This window comes from Palaemon carinicauda, chromosome 18 (genome assembly GCF_036898095.1).
Source record: "Palaemon carinicauda isolate YSFRI2023 chromosome 18, ASM3689809v2, whole genome shotgun sequence".
In the NCBI taxonomy this organism is placed as follows: domain Eukaryota; kingdom Metazoa; phylum Arthropoda; class Malacostraca; order Decapoda; family Palaemonidae; genus Palaemon; species Palaemon carinicauda.
In genome coordinates this window covers 110,467,233-110,485,387 of record NC_090742.1, presented here as the reverse complement: position 1 = coordinate 110,485,387, position 18,155 = coordinate 110,467,233, and the positions used below count along the sequence as shown (strand labels likewise).

The following is an 18,155-nucleotide window of genomic DNA, read 5'->3' as shown; positions in this document are numbered from 1 at the left end:
AGAAAATCTCTCTTCCTTAGACTTGTGAAGCGCGTCTAGAGATTAAAGCGTGTTGAAGTGGGGCACATCCTGGAGTAGAGTTTTCAGAAGCGTGTCTGGAGATTGAGGAATGGTGACGAGAGGCGTTTAGGGGTGAGGCGCATCTAGGAGAGGCATGTAGGAGTGAGACGCATCTAGGAGAGGCGTGCTGGGGTGAAGTGATTCTGGGAGTCACTAGCAGGTGAGGTTGGTCTGATTGAGGCGCACGATGGTGAAGCGCGTCTGGAAGAGGATAAGTTGTCCTTGGAAGATCATCCAAAGGTGGTGAAGAGTAGGTTTGCCTGCAAGAGGCTTACCTATGATCCCCCTCCAATGTGGAAGGATCTAGCAGAGAATGTGCAACAATTCTGCATACTCACTCCAAAGAGACAGAGAGCTCTGAAGGAGGACACCTTGAGGGGAAAGTCCTCTGGGCAGATGAAGGGCGTTTTCCTCAGGAAAGACAGCTGGGAGACAAATCTGTCTCTGAAGACTCCGAAAGTGGCTGGGGGACGACTGAAGATTTTCCTAGAGACATTCGAGGACCAGAATTCTTGGAAGCAGGAACCTTCTGCTGGAATCTAGATGAAAGCAACTTCAGCAACTTTTCCTCCAAAAGGGAACCCTGTACACTTAAGGAGAGCTACAGCAAATGCAAAGCATCACACTTCTGAAAAGAGAGAGGCTCCTCCTGAGATAGCAGCCCACCATTTCACTAGAGGAAACATAAAAACACCCTTGCCCTTGGGCTTGTCCTAAGGTTAATGGATCACCACTCTTGCTCAATTGACCCCAGAAGGAAGCCAAAGGAGAAGAGGCAGAATAAAGAATACCAGAGGTTGGAAAAGAAGTTGGGCCTTCTTAGATTTCGAGGAAGACCCCGAAAGCAAGAATCCCTTTTCGACCTCTTCTTTCTCCTCCTGCTATACTTTTCCCACTGGGAGAATGACTCATAAACAAGGAGAGGCCTGGCTACTGGAATTTTCCTTGCATAACAAGCATTACTGATGAGGACCTGTCTAAAGCACTCATAAAAGTGGCGCAGGTCTTAGGTAATACTGCAGGGTACTTCTGCATTTCGACAGGCCTCCCCAAAGTCGAAAGCAGTCACTCATTACGTTACAAACACCCTGGAAAAAGAGAAAGAATGAATTAAAGCTGCTAAATATTCCAGTCACTGAGAACGTTTGACTTCACTGGTGGCCGATATCTAAGAGGTTTGTCAGTGAGTCAGCCGGAGGCCGGTTGCCTCCTTGCTACCAGTAGACAACTACCTTGTTTTAATTTTTAACTACCATATTCCCAGCTTTGCTGTTATCGTTCTCCCATGTTAAAGGACAATGGTTTGCATTTTCTGTAGGAACAAACAGAAAGTAAACCTTAAAATGGGTCAAAGTAGGACACAGGGAAGAGTACATCGATATATCACCGTGGCCAAAGTCATAGCGAAGGTAACGTTGCCTGTTGGTTGGGGAGAGCTACTGCCAATTGGCGGCCAGCCTTTATCTCGTAAATACCTTGTCGGACGTTTTAGCTTCGTTGAAGTCGTATTCTTATTAAATGTCCTAGGTTTGTACAGTATTATGTATAGGAACAAACACTAAAAATCACATGGAACAGAACAACCACAAATGTTGGTGTCAAGGCAAACTTGAACTAGTGCTTAACAGCCTGTTAGTGAGCTAGGAAGAGAAATACTTACAATTGCTTCTGAAGAATTTGTTAACAAACCTTAAGAAAGAACCATCATCACATATTTGAAGGTATTTCACAAAGCAAATTTTTCTAAACTTTGTTGGAAAATAAATGTTCATTCAAAAGATAAATATATTATTGATATCCTGTGTAATTATCTGTATTAGACTTAAAATTATAAAAATGAAAAACAAGGTGAAACTTACTTTATAATCTGCATGAAGTCATCACTATCTAGACATGACATGGTAGACTTTGTCAGTCTATTGAGATTTGGTGGGTTACTCATGATGGTTTTATAATGACTACCTGAACTAATGCCAATGACTAACTCTCTTCAATTACCTATAAAAGAAAACAGTAATTAATTTCATAAAAAATAAAGAAATTAGATATATTGTACAGTGATAAACATACAATAATCTTTTATTAGACTAGCATTTTATAAGCCAAATTCCATGGAGTAAACAATTATTCAGATCTTAGTACCTAGAGGATAAGTGCATACTCTACAGCAGAAATATTGCTATCCAAGGAGTAATCCTACACTGTAGTTGATATCTTATTTCCTGAATTTTCAATTAACGGATTTTGAGCAAAACGAAAAATCTATTTTTGGGTGAGGTAACCATGTCGTCCTGATGGAAGTTCCTTCTTAGTAGCTTCCTAGGTTATATTTCACTACAGTGATATATCCCAGGGAATTTTACTAAAGGTATCCAGAATTCTAACTCCTGGCGTGAGTATCCCTTGTATTATCTTATAGGGATATCGCATAAGATCAGAGGACGTATTCTTGACACACCACATAGCTATCTACACCCCTAATAGCGTTTACGCTTCGAGAGGGGAAAGTGGCAAGAATTGTAGGAGAGCCGTTATTAAGGCATTACTCCTACTCGTACTGTAATTGGGCACCAGCACGCCGCCGCATGGCGCCATCTAGTCATTCTTTTGTGTATAGCGTTTCTGACCGGTGTTTATCCCGTGTAATCTCTCGCTATTTCTGAATTTTCAATAAATACAGTAGTAACCTTATCTAATGACACTGATATGGCTTTTAAATCACTGGCAGTAAGAAGATATAACTTACCATTACATAACCATAAGCCTGAGAGCTGAAAAAAGTCATTGCAAAAATTGGCGAGGGTACAAATTTTTGCCTGGTGAAAAAAGCATAAGAGACTGAAATTCATTCCCAAAATGTCAAATCCTTTAATCAATTTGTACTTTTCCTAACCATACAAACCTGAAACCTTTTAAAAGGTATATGAACTCAGTGAAGCTTGAACGGCCATTAAGCTTTTTGACGAGATGGTGGGTAGGCACCACCCACCCAACAGGTAGCGCTACTTTCCCTTCGACCTTTGACCAAAGACTTGCCGGGTGTTTGAAGCACGCAGTGTAACTTGAAGGTCTTGGATATGTATGGTTAAGAAAAATACAATGAAAATATTTGTGATTTGTTCTTTTATGTAATACAAACCTTACGACCTATAATTGGCGACTTATTCTGAGGAGGCCAGAAGTCCCTATGATGAAACTAGCTAGTTTACTGACTTGGGAAGTGTCAATGTAATTGGCCCTGCATAAGAGCAAAAGTCATGACTCCTGGCAATCTCCTAACTACCTGAGTATGAAGATATCTCCACCAGGGGACTGGTGGATCATTGCTGAAGAATCTATACACTCCTCTTGAACAGAAGGATGGTTATGATGCTTCAATAGTGTGCAAAATCTTTGTAAAGAAAAGGTACTGTTGAGCAGCTCACCAGCATCAACCATCCAGTCCAGCTTCATAACGTCACAACTGTTGTACCCCAAGAGAGGGGAAGGAAGGAAAAAAAACAGCCAGACATTCTTACCTTTCATTCTTGGACTTACTGTACGTCACAACTGCTATTTAGAATGTGATGTCTCTTACCCAATGAGAGAGCTAGGCTTGCTATGAAATCTGTTGAGCAGCTAGCACAGGTCCCAGGGTAAAGGTATCAATGGACATGTGGTCATACAGTACTCCAGCAGGTAGTGGAACTTTTCAGGCTCTTCCAGACTCCGCCTTTAGAACTTGCACCATGGAAAGATTCTTGAGGGCTAGGATGGAGCCGATACTTCTGACCTCTTGAGCTCTCACTATTGATGGTCTGTTTATGGGGTCTGCAAAGCAACTTCTACATGTTCGGTGATCTCATGAAGCCAGAGTGAGATGGTACTCTGGGATATTGACTTTTTCAACAACCTCTAGTACTCTGGTCTGAAGCGCTGGGTTCTCTTGAGGTAGCACCACAGCCCCCTCACAAAACAGAAGCAAGAGGTCAAGACTGTTCTGTTTTGGAGCGTGAAGGTTTCATATGAGAATGGAATCGTGGATGGTTTGTTCAAGGAGGTGATCGTGCATGTGCTGGTTATCGTGCGTTTGCCAAGGATTGAGCACATGGAGATGCTCATGCCATTGATCGTGCGCATGGAGGTGATTACGATTATGGAGACAAGAAAAAAGCAATAGTGATCGTGGATGATCTTTCTTGTAGAGCATGGTTTCGTGGAGATCATTCTCTTATACATGGGATCATTGAGCTCAGGCCAGTGGAGAGGCAGGAAAATGGGGACCACGAGCAGGATTCTTAACACTTGTATATGGGGGAAGGTATTTTTTGCTCATGAGAGCCAGATAGGCAACTGGAGAATTCAGCAATCTGAGGAGAATTCATCAGAGCAGCTCATGAACATAATGGTCATCTAGAAGTTTGTGCACATGAAAATAGTGTCATGGAGGCCTCCTGGAAACATCCCTGGGCAGGAGAGAGAGACAAAAACAAGGCTTTGCATCCTGACCAACAGATCTTATGTTAGATCTCGGCAAGACTTGCCACTAAATTATCTTACCTCAATACCTTCCCAAAGGGAAAGGTTTTAGTACAGTGCTGATCCTCACACACAACAATGCAAAGGAATAAGGCATTTCATAAGAGCCATCATGACTGGTTATCCTGTGCCTTGGTGACCTCTTCATCTTTTTCCTTAGAACAGGAGGCAGCTACTCCAAAGGGTTGGCAGACGAGGATTTCTAGGCTCTGGGTGAACTTTCTGCGAAAGATGAAGGAATCTCCCTCGCAGCAGCAGGCAAGGCCACATTAGGGGACACTAACACAAAGCTCTCCTCTGCAGGTGGAACAGATAAAACAGTAGTAGGAAGTAAGGTATCTAACGGCCGCTGGAATCTTGAGGAGTTTCTCTGCTGAGGCACCATCAATTCCATGAGCAGGTCATAGCAAACCAAGGTCTAGATATTTGCGAGTCATCAACAGCAGTCACAATGGTGGGAACGCTATGAAAGACAGGCAGGGGAATATTGCTTTCACCAGTGGAAGGGAATACTCTTAGTCTCACTCAAAGAACTCCCTGAGGCAAAGGGGTAATTCCCTTTCTTTGTTCCCTTCCTCTGCCAGACTCTGCTCCACAGGAAGAAGAGAACACAGCAGGTTTCCACACAAAAATGAGATGAAGGAGCTTAAAAGTTTGTTTGGCATCAGCTTGGGCACTGTCCAATGCTCATGAAACCCTCTTCAACTTCATCTTCGAGAATTCCGCCCACTCCACAGGAGGCCATTCCCTACATTGAGAAACAGGGGAAGCCTGTAAGCACTCTTGTCCCCTATGGAAACTATATAGATAATGAGTCTACCAGATTTACTCAAGTACCTACCATATCCTCGACCAGGCTTGCCAGGGCATAGCCACATGTCTGAAGAAAGCAAATACTATAAATTGGGCCAAAGCAGGTAAATGGGAGAATACGTCAGTACACCACCATGGCCGATGTCAAAATGGAGGTACTGCTATCTGTTGGGTGGATGGGTATTACCGCCCATCTGCGTTTACCTTATTAAAAAGCTTAACAACCACCAATTATACATTTCAGGTTTGTATGATGTATAGTAACAATTTATCGGTGGTCTTTTAGAGATACCTTGGCCCTGCTTCAAGCAGTGATTCATTTAAAACATGATTCCACCAGTTTTATTGACTTATGGTCTATTACTATACAGTAAATAGGAAATTGATAAGTCTATAATAAAGTGGAAATATATCAAGTCTATTTCTTTTAGCCAATTACATCACCTATGCTAAGCCTATAAAACCATTACAAATGCAGAATAGGAGATAAAATAAGTGTAATTTAGCACTAGGAGCTAAATGGTGAGCAAGCAGAATACTGTACAGCATTTAATTCACAACTAAATTTCATACCTCCACTTCAACCTGTCAAACTCTGATATGTAAATTCTTCGTTAAAAAGATAAACAAAGTTTATGAGTAAATCAAAATTAAAATCAAGCTTGTTTTATATCTACAAAAACATATCAATCAATTACATAGAAAAAAGATTCAGTATGACATATATGACAAATTTGGAAGTAATTTGTATTTTTCCTAACGATACAAACCTGTAGCTATTTGTAGGGATTATCTTTCGACAAAGTTGGAAAACTAGCCATAAAGGCTTTAAAGCAAGGTGGAACTACCCTACCGCTAGTTAGTGGGGGTGTAAGCCAGGTAGTCGTCCACCCTGTTCCCACACACACACACACACACACACCCCTGTGTTATTTCATCACTTTCCATTGCAAGCAGGACTTCTTAGGGGATTGACTCACTCCTCAGGAGAGTGGAAGTCCAGACCACCAGGCTGGTCTTTGAGCCAGTGTTTCCCCGTATGTGCTCCATGCGTAACCGGGAGAAACACTAACACCTCACTTAACAATTTGTGCAAAGCACGGTTAGTGGCCTGAGCAATCTGTGTGAATTTATGATGCTAGTCTAGGTAAGGATTCTCAGAAACATAGAAATCTTAGAAACAACCATAGAGGTTACCCAATCCCACCTCGTCAGTGGGTATGGGGACATAACAAGTATATCTTTCTATACCAGGTTACACAAGGGAAATGGTGCCACCTGCAGACAGTGGAGGCCAGCTTTGCAGTACCGTAGGTGCTGTTACCCCTCAGAGGGAAGATGAAAAAAAGAAAAGAGCAAGTCATTCTTTGTTATTCATCCCACACTTAACCATGGTTAACCTCTGCCCCTCCCCCATCTACTACTTGTCCATCAAGGAGCCTGCCTCACAGTAGTTTTCATAAACGCTAAGGGGCGTACTCCTGCTCCTAACGTTATAAGCTCTAGGTCTCCTCTATGAGGAGAAGGATCCAGATACAATGCTCGGTCCCTGACCTTGAGAATCCAACCCGAGAATTTGTTCTTGGTGATCCTTCTCTTGACCTTCCCCAGGCTGATTAAGAATACCGACACTCGGGGGAGAGCTCCTGTAGTTTCCTTGAGGTAATACCTGAAGTTCTTCCCTGGCATAGTGGCCATCGATGTGGATATAGGCCATGCAACGAAGGACTCCCAGAGCTCCTGGCAGTGTTACCTGACCCATCGCTGTGAAAGAAACTTTGAGGGCGGCCCATGGAACACGTCGACTCTCTTGAACGAGGCTAACACGAACAGAAGACCTGTACTCGAGGTCAGGAAATCTGCTGCTTGTAGTCCCGGGTCGTTGAGGGAACCAACGGATATGAACCATGCCCCGTGGAAGAGGATTCCCTTCGAACTGAGGGTAGGTAGGTTGGAAACTGTATGAAGAGAGATGATGCCAACGTAGAGGAATGATTAACTCCTTTCAGTCTGAGGGCGAGGCTTAAGGATGAGCGGTGGCCTTTCCTCCCCCGAGACTAAGAGCAGCTTTCCTCCCTTAGGCAAAAGAGGAACTTCGCTATTACTGGAGAAGTGGCATCGAGGGGAGAAAAAACCCTTCCATGATCCTAACCACAGAAGACAGCCAACTTGGCCCAAGAGACCAAAGCTGAAAATTTTTCACAGGTAGCAGGGTACTCTCTTCGTAACTTGTGAAAAGGGGACTCTCTGAGAGAGGAGCTGAATAGTGTCCAGGCATGAAGTCACAGCAAAGATACTGCTTTGTGAAAGACGTTCACATGTGGCTGTCAGGGTAGATCATGTCGTAGAGGGAGTTCTCTTAGGATGTGACGAGTCTGCATAGCAAGACTAGTCTTGCTGGCGAGATGAGTTTGTTGGACAAGACGAGTTTCGGCGAAGTGGCAATCGGCGAGCTGGCGATTGGTGAGCTGGTGATCGGGGAGCTGACGAACAGCAAGCTGGCAGACAGTGAGTGACGATCACAAGCTGGTGAACGAGAAGTGATGATCACAGGCTGGAAAACAGCGAGCTGGCGAATGTCGGTGGTCGCGAGCTGAAAAAGATGATCGTGGGCAATCCTGAGCTGACGATGTAGCTGCCGCCGGGCTGTGCAAGGAGGTCTGCTCCCAAAGAAGAAGAAGAGGGTGGAATGGATGAATCCAATTCCTGCTGGAGGAATCTCCAGATGGGTACACCGAACAGGTGATGGAAGACTCTCCTGCGGACGGAAAAGGCAACCGACATCTGGTGCCCCTGTAAACAATTCCAACATAGGGAGGAAGATTGCCGATTAGTGGCTGGTGGAGGGACTCTCCCTCGGATGGTTAGGTTCCAACACCTAGGGTTGCTGTGGCCTGATTAGTAACGCCTCTGCCTGGTGTTTGCCAGTCGGGGATTCCACTCCCGCTCAGACTCGTTAGTGCCATTAGTGTCTGCAACCTCACCATCCTTGGGGTTTGGGGGAGCCTAGAGGTCTATCTGCTGAGTCATCAGCAGCCACTGCCTGGCCCTCCCTGGTCCTAGCTTGGGTGAGAGGAGGCTTGGGCGCTGATCATATAAAGCAAGGTCAATCTCTAGGGCATTGTCCTGATTGCTAAGGTAATGTCACTGTTCCTTGCCTCTGCCATTCATGAGCAACCTTTAAACCTTTAGAGAACCCCCAGGCAGCACTCTCTGCATCCCTTCAACGAGCTCTAGCTCCACTTAAAGCCTGACATTTTAGTGTTGCCAGAGAACAAAGCCACAGCTTGTTCTTTGGGTTTCCCCAAAGGTATTAACTGAAGAACAACGTCAGCGCAATGGACAAGAATGGACGAATCTAATTCCTGTTGGAGGAATCTCCCAAAGGGTGAAACCAAACAGGTGAAGGAAGTCTCCCCCCCGCGGACGGGAAAAGACAATCATCCCCTGCTGCCGCTGTCGGCAATTCTCCTCGCAACGGGAAGATTGCCGAACAGTGGTTTGTGGCGGGACTTTCCCTCAGAAGGGAAAGTTCCAACACCTGGAGGCAAACCTCCGGCAAGCATCTCTGCTTCCCCTCAATGAGCTCTAGCTTAAATTATAGGTCGACATCGAGTGTTACCTGAGAAACAAAGTCGAAGCTTGTTTCTTGGTCCCCCCAAAGGGGTTACCCAAAGAATTCAGAGGAGTCATCAACAGCCACTGCTCCCGTGGCTCCAGAACTACCGCACATGCAGGCGCAGGCGAAGAAGGTGGAGACTGGTTGGATCACCTGACTTCGCACTCCTTACGTTGGCTTCTAGGGCTGAGGAAAAAACACCCTCATAAGCCAACCAATCCCGTGGACAGGAAAGGTATCCCCCAAGAGATACAGGAACAAGCTAAAGACTAAGCACTCCCTTCGCCACCTGTCATCGCCGAACAGAGAAGGGCAGCGTCAATAGTGCTGTAGAAAAATTAATTAACAATTTTATTCAAAATCTACTTTACTTCTAATTAGCTGGAGTAAAACCACTCGGGAGAACAACCTAAACCGCGGGCAGGAAAGGTGTTCCCCGAAAGGCACAGGATCTGCCGCTCCCCACGTAACGAGGGAGTGCAGCGTCCTCAGCAAAGAGGAGCAAGGCCAATGTCAAGATCTAGGTAGGCCGCAAGCAGTCTTCCCTACGATGAACTTGCAGGGAGCAAGCAACGTCAACATCCGAATGGAGGAGTATTCATACAAGATGACTCCCCTATGGCAGAGGCCAGGTCCCTGCACTTTGAGAAGCGAGGAAAGCCACCAGCCAACGGGTTGTCCGGCGTCAAAAGGGATGAGACTGTCAGAGAAGGTCTCACTGTCCTCAAGATCACCGCATTATGCCGACACGAAAAACAGCAACATTCATACTATAATGATAAAAGAATGTTTATATATATATATATATATATATATATATATATATATATATATATATATATACACATATAAACATTACAAGAATGTCTAAATATATATAAAAATATAAGAAGAAAAACATAAGAAAAGTCAAAGGCCAGTAAAGCAGTTGGGAGGAGAGACACACAAACGTCCACTCTCTCCAAGCCAAAAGAAAAGAGTGATGAAACAACACAGGTGTGTGTGTGTGTGTGTGTGTGGGGTGCCGGCTACCCTACATGCCCTAACTAGCGGTAGGGTAATTCCACCTTGCCCTAAAGTCTTTATGGCTAGTCTTTCTGCTTCACCAAAAGATAATCTCTATAAATAGCAAGGGTTTGTATTTAGTGTTGAATCAATTGGAAGTAATTTGTATTTTTTCTAACTATACAAACCTGAAGTTCTTTACATGAGAGTTAGATTCAGTGAAAGCTGGTGTTTTGGCCATGATAATTTTGACTAAAACACTATCTACAAGTTCTATTGTAAAACCTTCATGTACATTTTCTATATATACTAGTGAATTTTCCAAATATGGTAATATTTCCACAAAAGTTAACTGCATTTCCCCCAGGATCTATTGTTATTAATTACTATTATCATTATTATAAAAGGGAAAAGATGAACCACATCAATGAGTCAAGCCTGACTCTTACTGAGGTGGCAATCTCTTCAGGATAAAAAACTTTAGTGTCTTTGTAGGATTATCTTATCAAATCCTAGTTCAATCACTTAGGTTTGGTTACAGAACGTAAGATTACGATGTACAATATTACTAAAACTGGCCTTGAAATATCTTTCCTTTGTGATTGATACATACTATAAACATGATATGTATTTTCACTTTACAGTATTTATACTGCACAGTGGTTTATGAATTTTAAAGGCCATAAATGCCATAACTTAGTTAAATTCATGTTTTTTGTTTCCCCCCTTTGCATTGTAAGTGAGGTTAGATAAGGAAACTTTAGGCTAGAATTCATTCAAATACTCTCTTTCACTCAAAATTAATTCTGTTAAGTTAGTTATAACAGAAGCACAACAGCAGATGCAGTCAACTGTGGCACCAAGAATGGGATGGAAATTCCAGTTTTTTTAGCATCTAATCATCAGTTATCAGCAAAATTACATTTGCATCTGGTTTTGGTCACCCATTATTGTCAGATATAGGTATATAAATATATATATATATATATATATATATATATATATATATATATATATATATATATATATATATTTCACCAAGTATTTATTTGCAATGAAAATAAGTGTAATTTTCGAAGAAAACGGGCATTTTTCTAAAGGAAAAAGTTAGTTTTTTAGTACGAAAGCTTTCCCTGTCCGTAACTATATTAAATCTGTTCTGCTTTCTCTCCCACATAAAAACCCATGTTAACCACTTTAGGGTAGCATGTACATTTGCATACTGAACGATTATTTCATCTTATTTCCAACCATTCATAGAATTGCATTGAAAATGAGTTGCTCAGCATATCTCAGAACCTCAGAAAATTATGTTACCAGATCAATTATTCATAAATTCAATTTTACTTATTGGACATGTTAGGATTTATTGAGTTTTGAAATGCCAGCACTGTATAAATGGGAGGGGGTTTAACAAGTTCCCAGCCACATCCCACCCCCCCAAGAAAAGATATGACACTCTATGTTAGGTTAGGTAGGGGTACCTTAGGCTAGGACATATCCAAAAGACATTATTACTACAAAAAGCACAAAAGAAGATTCAATTGACGGCGACATCGAAAACAGGATTGAAATTCTTGACATCTATACATTTTCATAATATTGAAGGTCAGATTGGTTTGAAGTAAAATTATGATTATTTTAATGATCGAATCAAGATCTAGGAGCCTTTGCATATCAGGGGCCAGTTCCTCATGCGTGGAAAAGTAGTTTTTTCCTATGTTACATTACCCTGTAATACACTACAATAATACCGATAAAAACATAAACTTTCCCACCTAACCAATAAGACGTGTCCTCACCTAATTACCTAACGGGGGGGGGGGGGGGGGTTAACAGGCCCCTGCGAACCCCCCTTACACTGCCGTATTCTAAGCTAACCATAATAACTACACACCTATTCCAAACTGTAAACTAACGGTTAATCTTAACTGATAACCAATAGGGTAGTGATCTACACTAACTACACATACATACATAATAAAAAAGAAGAATTGCAAAACACAAGTTCAAAAAATTGGTCAGGACTTAAATTAAACCAAATACGCATATGCAGGTTTGAGTAGGCTTAGCTGTCATAAATGAAGGACTCCCAGGATCTTAGGTTAAATTTCGCCTGCCTCGACCTGAAGAAACAATTCCTTAATTTACTTACCTGACAGAAGAACAAGTCACTAGTAGCTATTTCAATTTTTAAACTTCAAACTAAACTTCTCAATTTCAGTAGAGTCCAGTATTTATTAGGCCGTTCTTTATAACGGCGCTCCTGTGTGGTTTTTCTTTGTTTAGGTTTCACTTTTCCAATATTGTTTTAGAGTTTAACATTCATTTTCAGGTTTTGAATTTCTAAAATATTATTTATATATTTAGATTCGCTTTCCATATTTTCTACTTCAATTTATAGGATGCTTTTTTATTATGCCATTTTTTCTGGGTGAGATTTCATTAGTAAAATGCACTAATTTTCTACGGCATTTCGATTTTGCGGCCCATTTATGAGCGTCAAAGTTTCTTTCTTCCTCTTCACATAAATTGCATTTTGTAAATTTGTATCAGTATTTTCGCATTTCTTCCATCACTGCAGATCTTGTGTGTTGTGCTGATTCCTTTACATATGGTTTTCGCATTAGATATATGATTTCCATCTGTAGTAAAGTTGTAACTTTTCTCTATTTTATATCTTCCTCTCTCATTGTTGAGTTCAATGGTTTTAAGTTCAGAATTTGAAGATACTGTTTTGCCTACTTCAAGAAATGTTTCTTTCATCAATACATTTCCGTTTTCTTTCTTGATATATTCCACATAGTTGATGTATTATGAATATGGCAGGCAAAGATATAAATTAAACGTTTTAGGGAAAGTGATAGGTAAGAGTCCTGTCGGACATACAAAGGAACTAGAAGGAAATGTAAGACAAGGAGCAGGTATTCTTGGATCGAACATATGTCCAATTGTTAAAAGTGAGAAGAAAACCTTGATTAGAAGCATCAGAAAAGATACCCTGATATGTAGGTAGATAGCAGCCAGGGCACCAGCCACCCATTGAGATACTACCGCTAGAGAGTTATGGGGTCCTTTGGCCAGACAGTACTACATTGGATCCTTCTTTCTGGTTACGGTTCACTTTTCCTTTGCCTACACATTCACCAAATAGTCTGGCCTATTCTTTACACATTCTCTTGTCCTCATACACATGACAACACTGAGATTACCAAACAATTCTTCTCCGCCCAAGGGGTTACTGTACTGTCATTGATCAGCTACCATTTCCCTGTAGGTAAGGGTAAAAAACTCTATAGCTATGGTAAGCAGCTCTTCCAGGAGAAAGACACTCCAAAATCAAGCCAGTGTTCTCTAGTCTTGGGTATGCCATAGCCTCTGTACCATGGTCTTGGGTTAGAGTTCTCTTGCTTGAGGGTACACTTGGGCACACTATTCTTATTTTATTTCTCTCCCTCTTGTTTTGTTAAAGTTCTTTATAGTTTGTATAGTAGATATTTGTTTGAACGTTGTTACTGTTCTTGAAATATTTTATTGTTCCTTGCTTCCTTTCTTTACTGGGCTATTGTCCCTGTTGGAGCTCCTAGGCTTATAGTATCCTGCTTTTCCAACTAGGGTTGTAGACTAGCAAGTAGTAGTAATAATAATAATAATAAATAATAATAATAACAATAACAATAACAATGTGAAGATATAATTTTCCTTAATATAATAACAGATGCAAAATAGAAAAGCCATAAACAACTACCCCAGTTTGGAAGAACTAACAAAACCATTTTTAGTACTAATTAGTCCACAAGAGTCAGCAGTGCCAGTAATGAAACAAAATAAGATGTTAGAAAGGTTAATGGAGTTGTTAGAAATGGAAGGATGGAAACAATTAATTGACATAAATAATTTGGAGAATGGTAGGCCTACTTAAGGAGACCATGGTCTTAGCATAAGCAAAAGGGAAGAATAAATCGAATACATATGGTGTAAGAAGTTAGGAAGTATGGAGACAGTAACAGGGTAATAGATTTGCCATGGCAGGTGAGAATAACGATCTATGAAACAATAGTATTACCTATAATGTTCAATATTGCTAACATTGTTGGTACTACTACGGTTTCATAAATCTTTCTTTTCACTAGCAATGGCAAAACTCCTTTGTTAGTTTCCATACTTCCTAACTTTTGCATCATGTATTCTATTTTTGCTTCCATATTACTTATGCCAAGACTATGGTCTCCCTTTTTTGAGTAATATTCTCCTTAAGTATTTATATTCCTTATTCTATCTAGTTTTCCATTTCTAACCATCCAGTTAATCTTTACTTTACCTTAACATTACTAACACCGTTGACTTCTGTGGACTGGTGCTTAAAGTAAATTAACTTCCTTCTTCAACACTTGCTTGAGGCCTCGTACACTCAAGCACACTATTCTATCTTGTTTATCTTCTTGTTGTTTTAAAGTTTTAATTCGCTTGTTATTTTCAAGTTGATATATGAAAGATTTATTTTAATGTTATTATTGTTTTTCCTTATTTCCTTTCCTCACTGGGATACTTTTCCTGTTGGAGCCCTGGGACTTATAACATCCCAGTTTTCCAACTAGGTTTGTAGCTTAGCAAGTAATAATAATAATAATAATAATACATACATACATACATACATACATACATATACCAAGGCACTTCCCCCAATTTTGGGGGGTAGCCGACATCAACAAATGAAACAAAACCAAAAGGGGACCTCTACTCTCTACGTTCCTCTCAGCCTGACAAGGGACTCAACCGAGTTCAGCTGGTACCGCTAGGGTGCCACAGCCCACCCTCCCCCGTTATCCACCACAGATGAAGCTTCATAATGCTGAATCCCCTACTGCTGCTACCTCCGCGGTCATCTAAGGCATCGGAGGAAGCAGCAGGGCCTACCGAAACTGCGTCACAATCGCTCGCCATTCATTCCTATTTCTAGCACGCTCTCTTGCCTCTCTCACAACTATCCTCCTATCACCCAGAGCTTTCTTCACTCCATCCATCCACCCAAACCTCAGCCTTCCTCTTGTACTTCTCCCATCAACTCTTGCATTCATCACCTTCTTTAGCAGACAACCATTTTCCATTCTCTCAACATGGCCAAACCACCTCAACACATTCATATTCACTCTAGCTGCTAACTCATTTCTTACACCCGTTCTCACCCTCACCACTTCGTTCCTAACCCTATCTACTTGAGATACACCAGCCATACTCCTTAGACACTTCATCTCAAACACATTCAATTTCTGTCTCTCCGTCACTTTCAATTCCCCCACAACTCTGATCCATATATCACAGTTGGTACAATCACTTTCTCATATAGAACTCTCTTTACATTCATGCCCAACCCTCTATTTTTTACTACTCCCTTAACTGCCCCCAACACTTTGCAACCTTCATTCACTCTCTGACATACATCTGCTTCCACTCCACCATTTGCTGCAACAACAGACCCCAAGTACTTAAACTGATCCACCTCCTCAACTAACTCTCCATTCAACATGACATTTAACCTTGCACCACTTTCCCTTCTCGTACATCTCATAACCTTACTCTTACCCACATTAACTCTCAACTTCCTTCTCTCACACACCCTTCCAAATTCTGTCAATGGTCGGTCAAGCTTCTCTTCTGTGTCTGCAACCAGTAGAGTATCATCCGCAAACAACAACTGATTTACCTCCCATTCATGGTCATTCTCGTCTACCAGTTTTAATCCTCGTCCAAGCACTCGAGCATTCACCTCTCACCACTCCATAATAATAATAATAACAATAATAATAATAATTAATTTTGCAAAAGAAATATTGCTATTTATAACGGTTTATGAGTTTTGATTTAATTTGAGCCTTATCGAAGTTCCCTACTTGGTTATGATATTTAGTTATATGTAAATTAACAAGTATTCAGAATGGTAGATTTTTAATGACTATACTGTGCATAACTTACTAAGAATAGGACTTTGGCGATAAATATATCTTTGAGGATTTTGATACAGACAACTACGCTTCCGAAGTTTTCTCAACTAGGAGCTGGTTTTGTGCAGCTCCACTGTTTGAGGTCTACTAATGTACAATTAACCAAGAGTTCATTATTCTACAGTATATTTGGATTGAATTTGTGTAGTTAGCTATAATTCTAAAGATATACTGTACTGTACAATGTAAGTTTAATTGTACTTTTTCTAATTGCGGGATTTTTAGATTTTCCTTAGTATATACTGGAAATATTTTTTTAAAGTTCATATTGCTTTTCTTTCCATAACTTGACCATTTCCTCACCCGTTCAGTTTATTTGATTTAGTAAATCTTAATTTTGAGAGTAATAAAAACCAAATCCTACCCAAAATTCTACCTGTATGAATTCTAGTGCAGTATTTGCACATTAAAAAATCTTACCTGAGGATTAAATAGATCGTTGGGTCCCCTTGCCAAGAAGTAAAAACACAAAAGGGTGTCTCCATATCTTGTTCTTACAACATTAAACTGTCTGGGGGCATCTATCTAAATGTATACTGTAGATTGGGGTTGGCATCCTGATATTTAGTCTACGTGACATACACAGCTGCATTCCGTTAACCACTGCAACAAGTATGTACTTTGAGTCTTCAATTCCAGCAGAGTAATTTTGTATGTTGCAAATATAACACTTCAATTGCTTTTTCCATTAGAAACCATTATTTTTTTCCATCATGAACATACCGTGCCACCTCAACATAAGATAACAATTGCTGATCTGAGTATCCCTACGAGTCTTGCATAGAGCAAGTATTTTTCATACCCAATCATCTATAACTCTCCTTTATGAAATGCCTTCTACAAACTATCCAATATACACATAATACTATTTTGTGTGGTTATAAAACAAAGAGAAGTGAAAGTTTTTTAATGAAACTAACTGGTCATAAAAATGAGCTGATTTGCTCTTAAAATATTCTATTATAATTTTTCTTCAAACTATAGTTTACAGTACTAAATTCTGTAAATGTTAAAAATTTGTACTAGTATAAAAATACAGTTCAGTATTGGTTTCCTTTTAAGGCTATATGCACAAAATTATTTTTAAAAAATTAATCATTGCATTCATTAAATACAAACCTTTAAACTAGCCTGAAACCAATTAGGCACTAGTCAATCTATTGCCAACTATCATTTTGAACTAGAGAAGTGATTATCACAAGCTAACACTCCGCCAGGACAAGGAAGCTTCTTGTCTCACATGCAGCACAATTGAGTTTTAACTAGTATTTACAAGCCCAAAATTATCCTGATGTCTCCTCACATACATTGAGAGAAGGCGAAGGATAATCCAATTCAACATAATGTTCAGCATCTCCTGCAAGTCAAGCCTATTAGACAATTATAATTCATCTGCGTTGACCAATTCCTTACATATCACAATAGAAGAGACTGAATCCAGAATCTCCAGGTAGAAATATATGTTTCGGCAAAATACTGTAATTGTGAATAATTCTGACTGTGTATACACATTATATACAGCACCACTAACTAGAGCTCATAACCCTGGGAAGGTCAATTCTCGGCACAAATAAAATTGCATGTCTATTATAGTTGCTCAGATATCTTGCAATTTATCTTCACAAATTCTAACGTAGAACTATTATACATAATGCATCCAAATATTTTAGGTTATTTATATTTTCTTTCAAAAATTCAGAACTCCTATATTCCAGACATTCTCTTCAATCTCTCATAAAATTGGTATGCTGAAAGAGTCAGTAAAGATTTCAGTAAACCTGAATATCTTGCGGAAATTAATTTTTTATTCTACCGTATTTTGAATCTTGTTCTCCTGTCTTGTCTTTGGCAGTTGACTCTTATCTGGAAATGTTGGACAAAAAGTAGTAGTCTAAAACCTTCTTTAACCATTTTCTGGATATCAATCTTTGGCACCATTGTTCAATTAGCTATATCACTTAACAATGTAAGCATGACATACAAAAATAGCTAATTATAATTTCTATTCAAAATGAGAAGATAACCTCATATGGAGACATCTAAAAAGTTGTTTGATTATTAAAACATATTTTTGCAGACCAAAGACTCATATGAGAGAAGAGAAAGAAAAGGATTAACAAATAAATAAAGTTCAATTA

At 40.2% G+C, this 18,155-nt stretch overlaps 1 protein-coding gene across 1 annotated transcript in view; it reads right to left on the bottom strand.

Annotated features, from left to right (window-relative positions):
• The window catches only part of LOC137657955 (uncharacterized), an 89,805-nt gene extending 77,482 nt beyond the window's left edge, over window positions 1-12,323 (bottom strand). Inside the window, exons 1-2 of the mRNA XM_068392675.1 lie at window positions 12,171-12,323; window positions 1,920-2,058 (exon numbers count right to left, since the gene is read on the bottom strand). Of these exons, the coding sequence (XP_068248776.1) occupies window positions 1,920-2,002 (83 nt within the window). The 5' untranslated portion in view covers window positions 2,003-2,058; window positions 12,171-12,323. The remainder of the gene's footprint in view (window positions 1-1,919; window positions 2,059-12,170) is intronic.
• Between the last annotated feature and the right edge of the window lie 5,832 nt (window positions 12,324-18,155).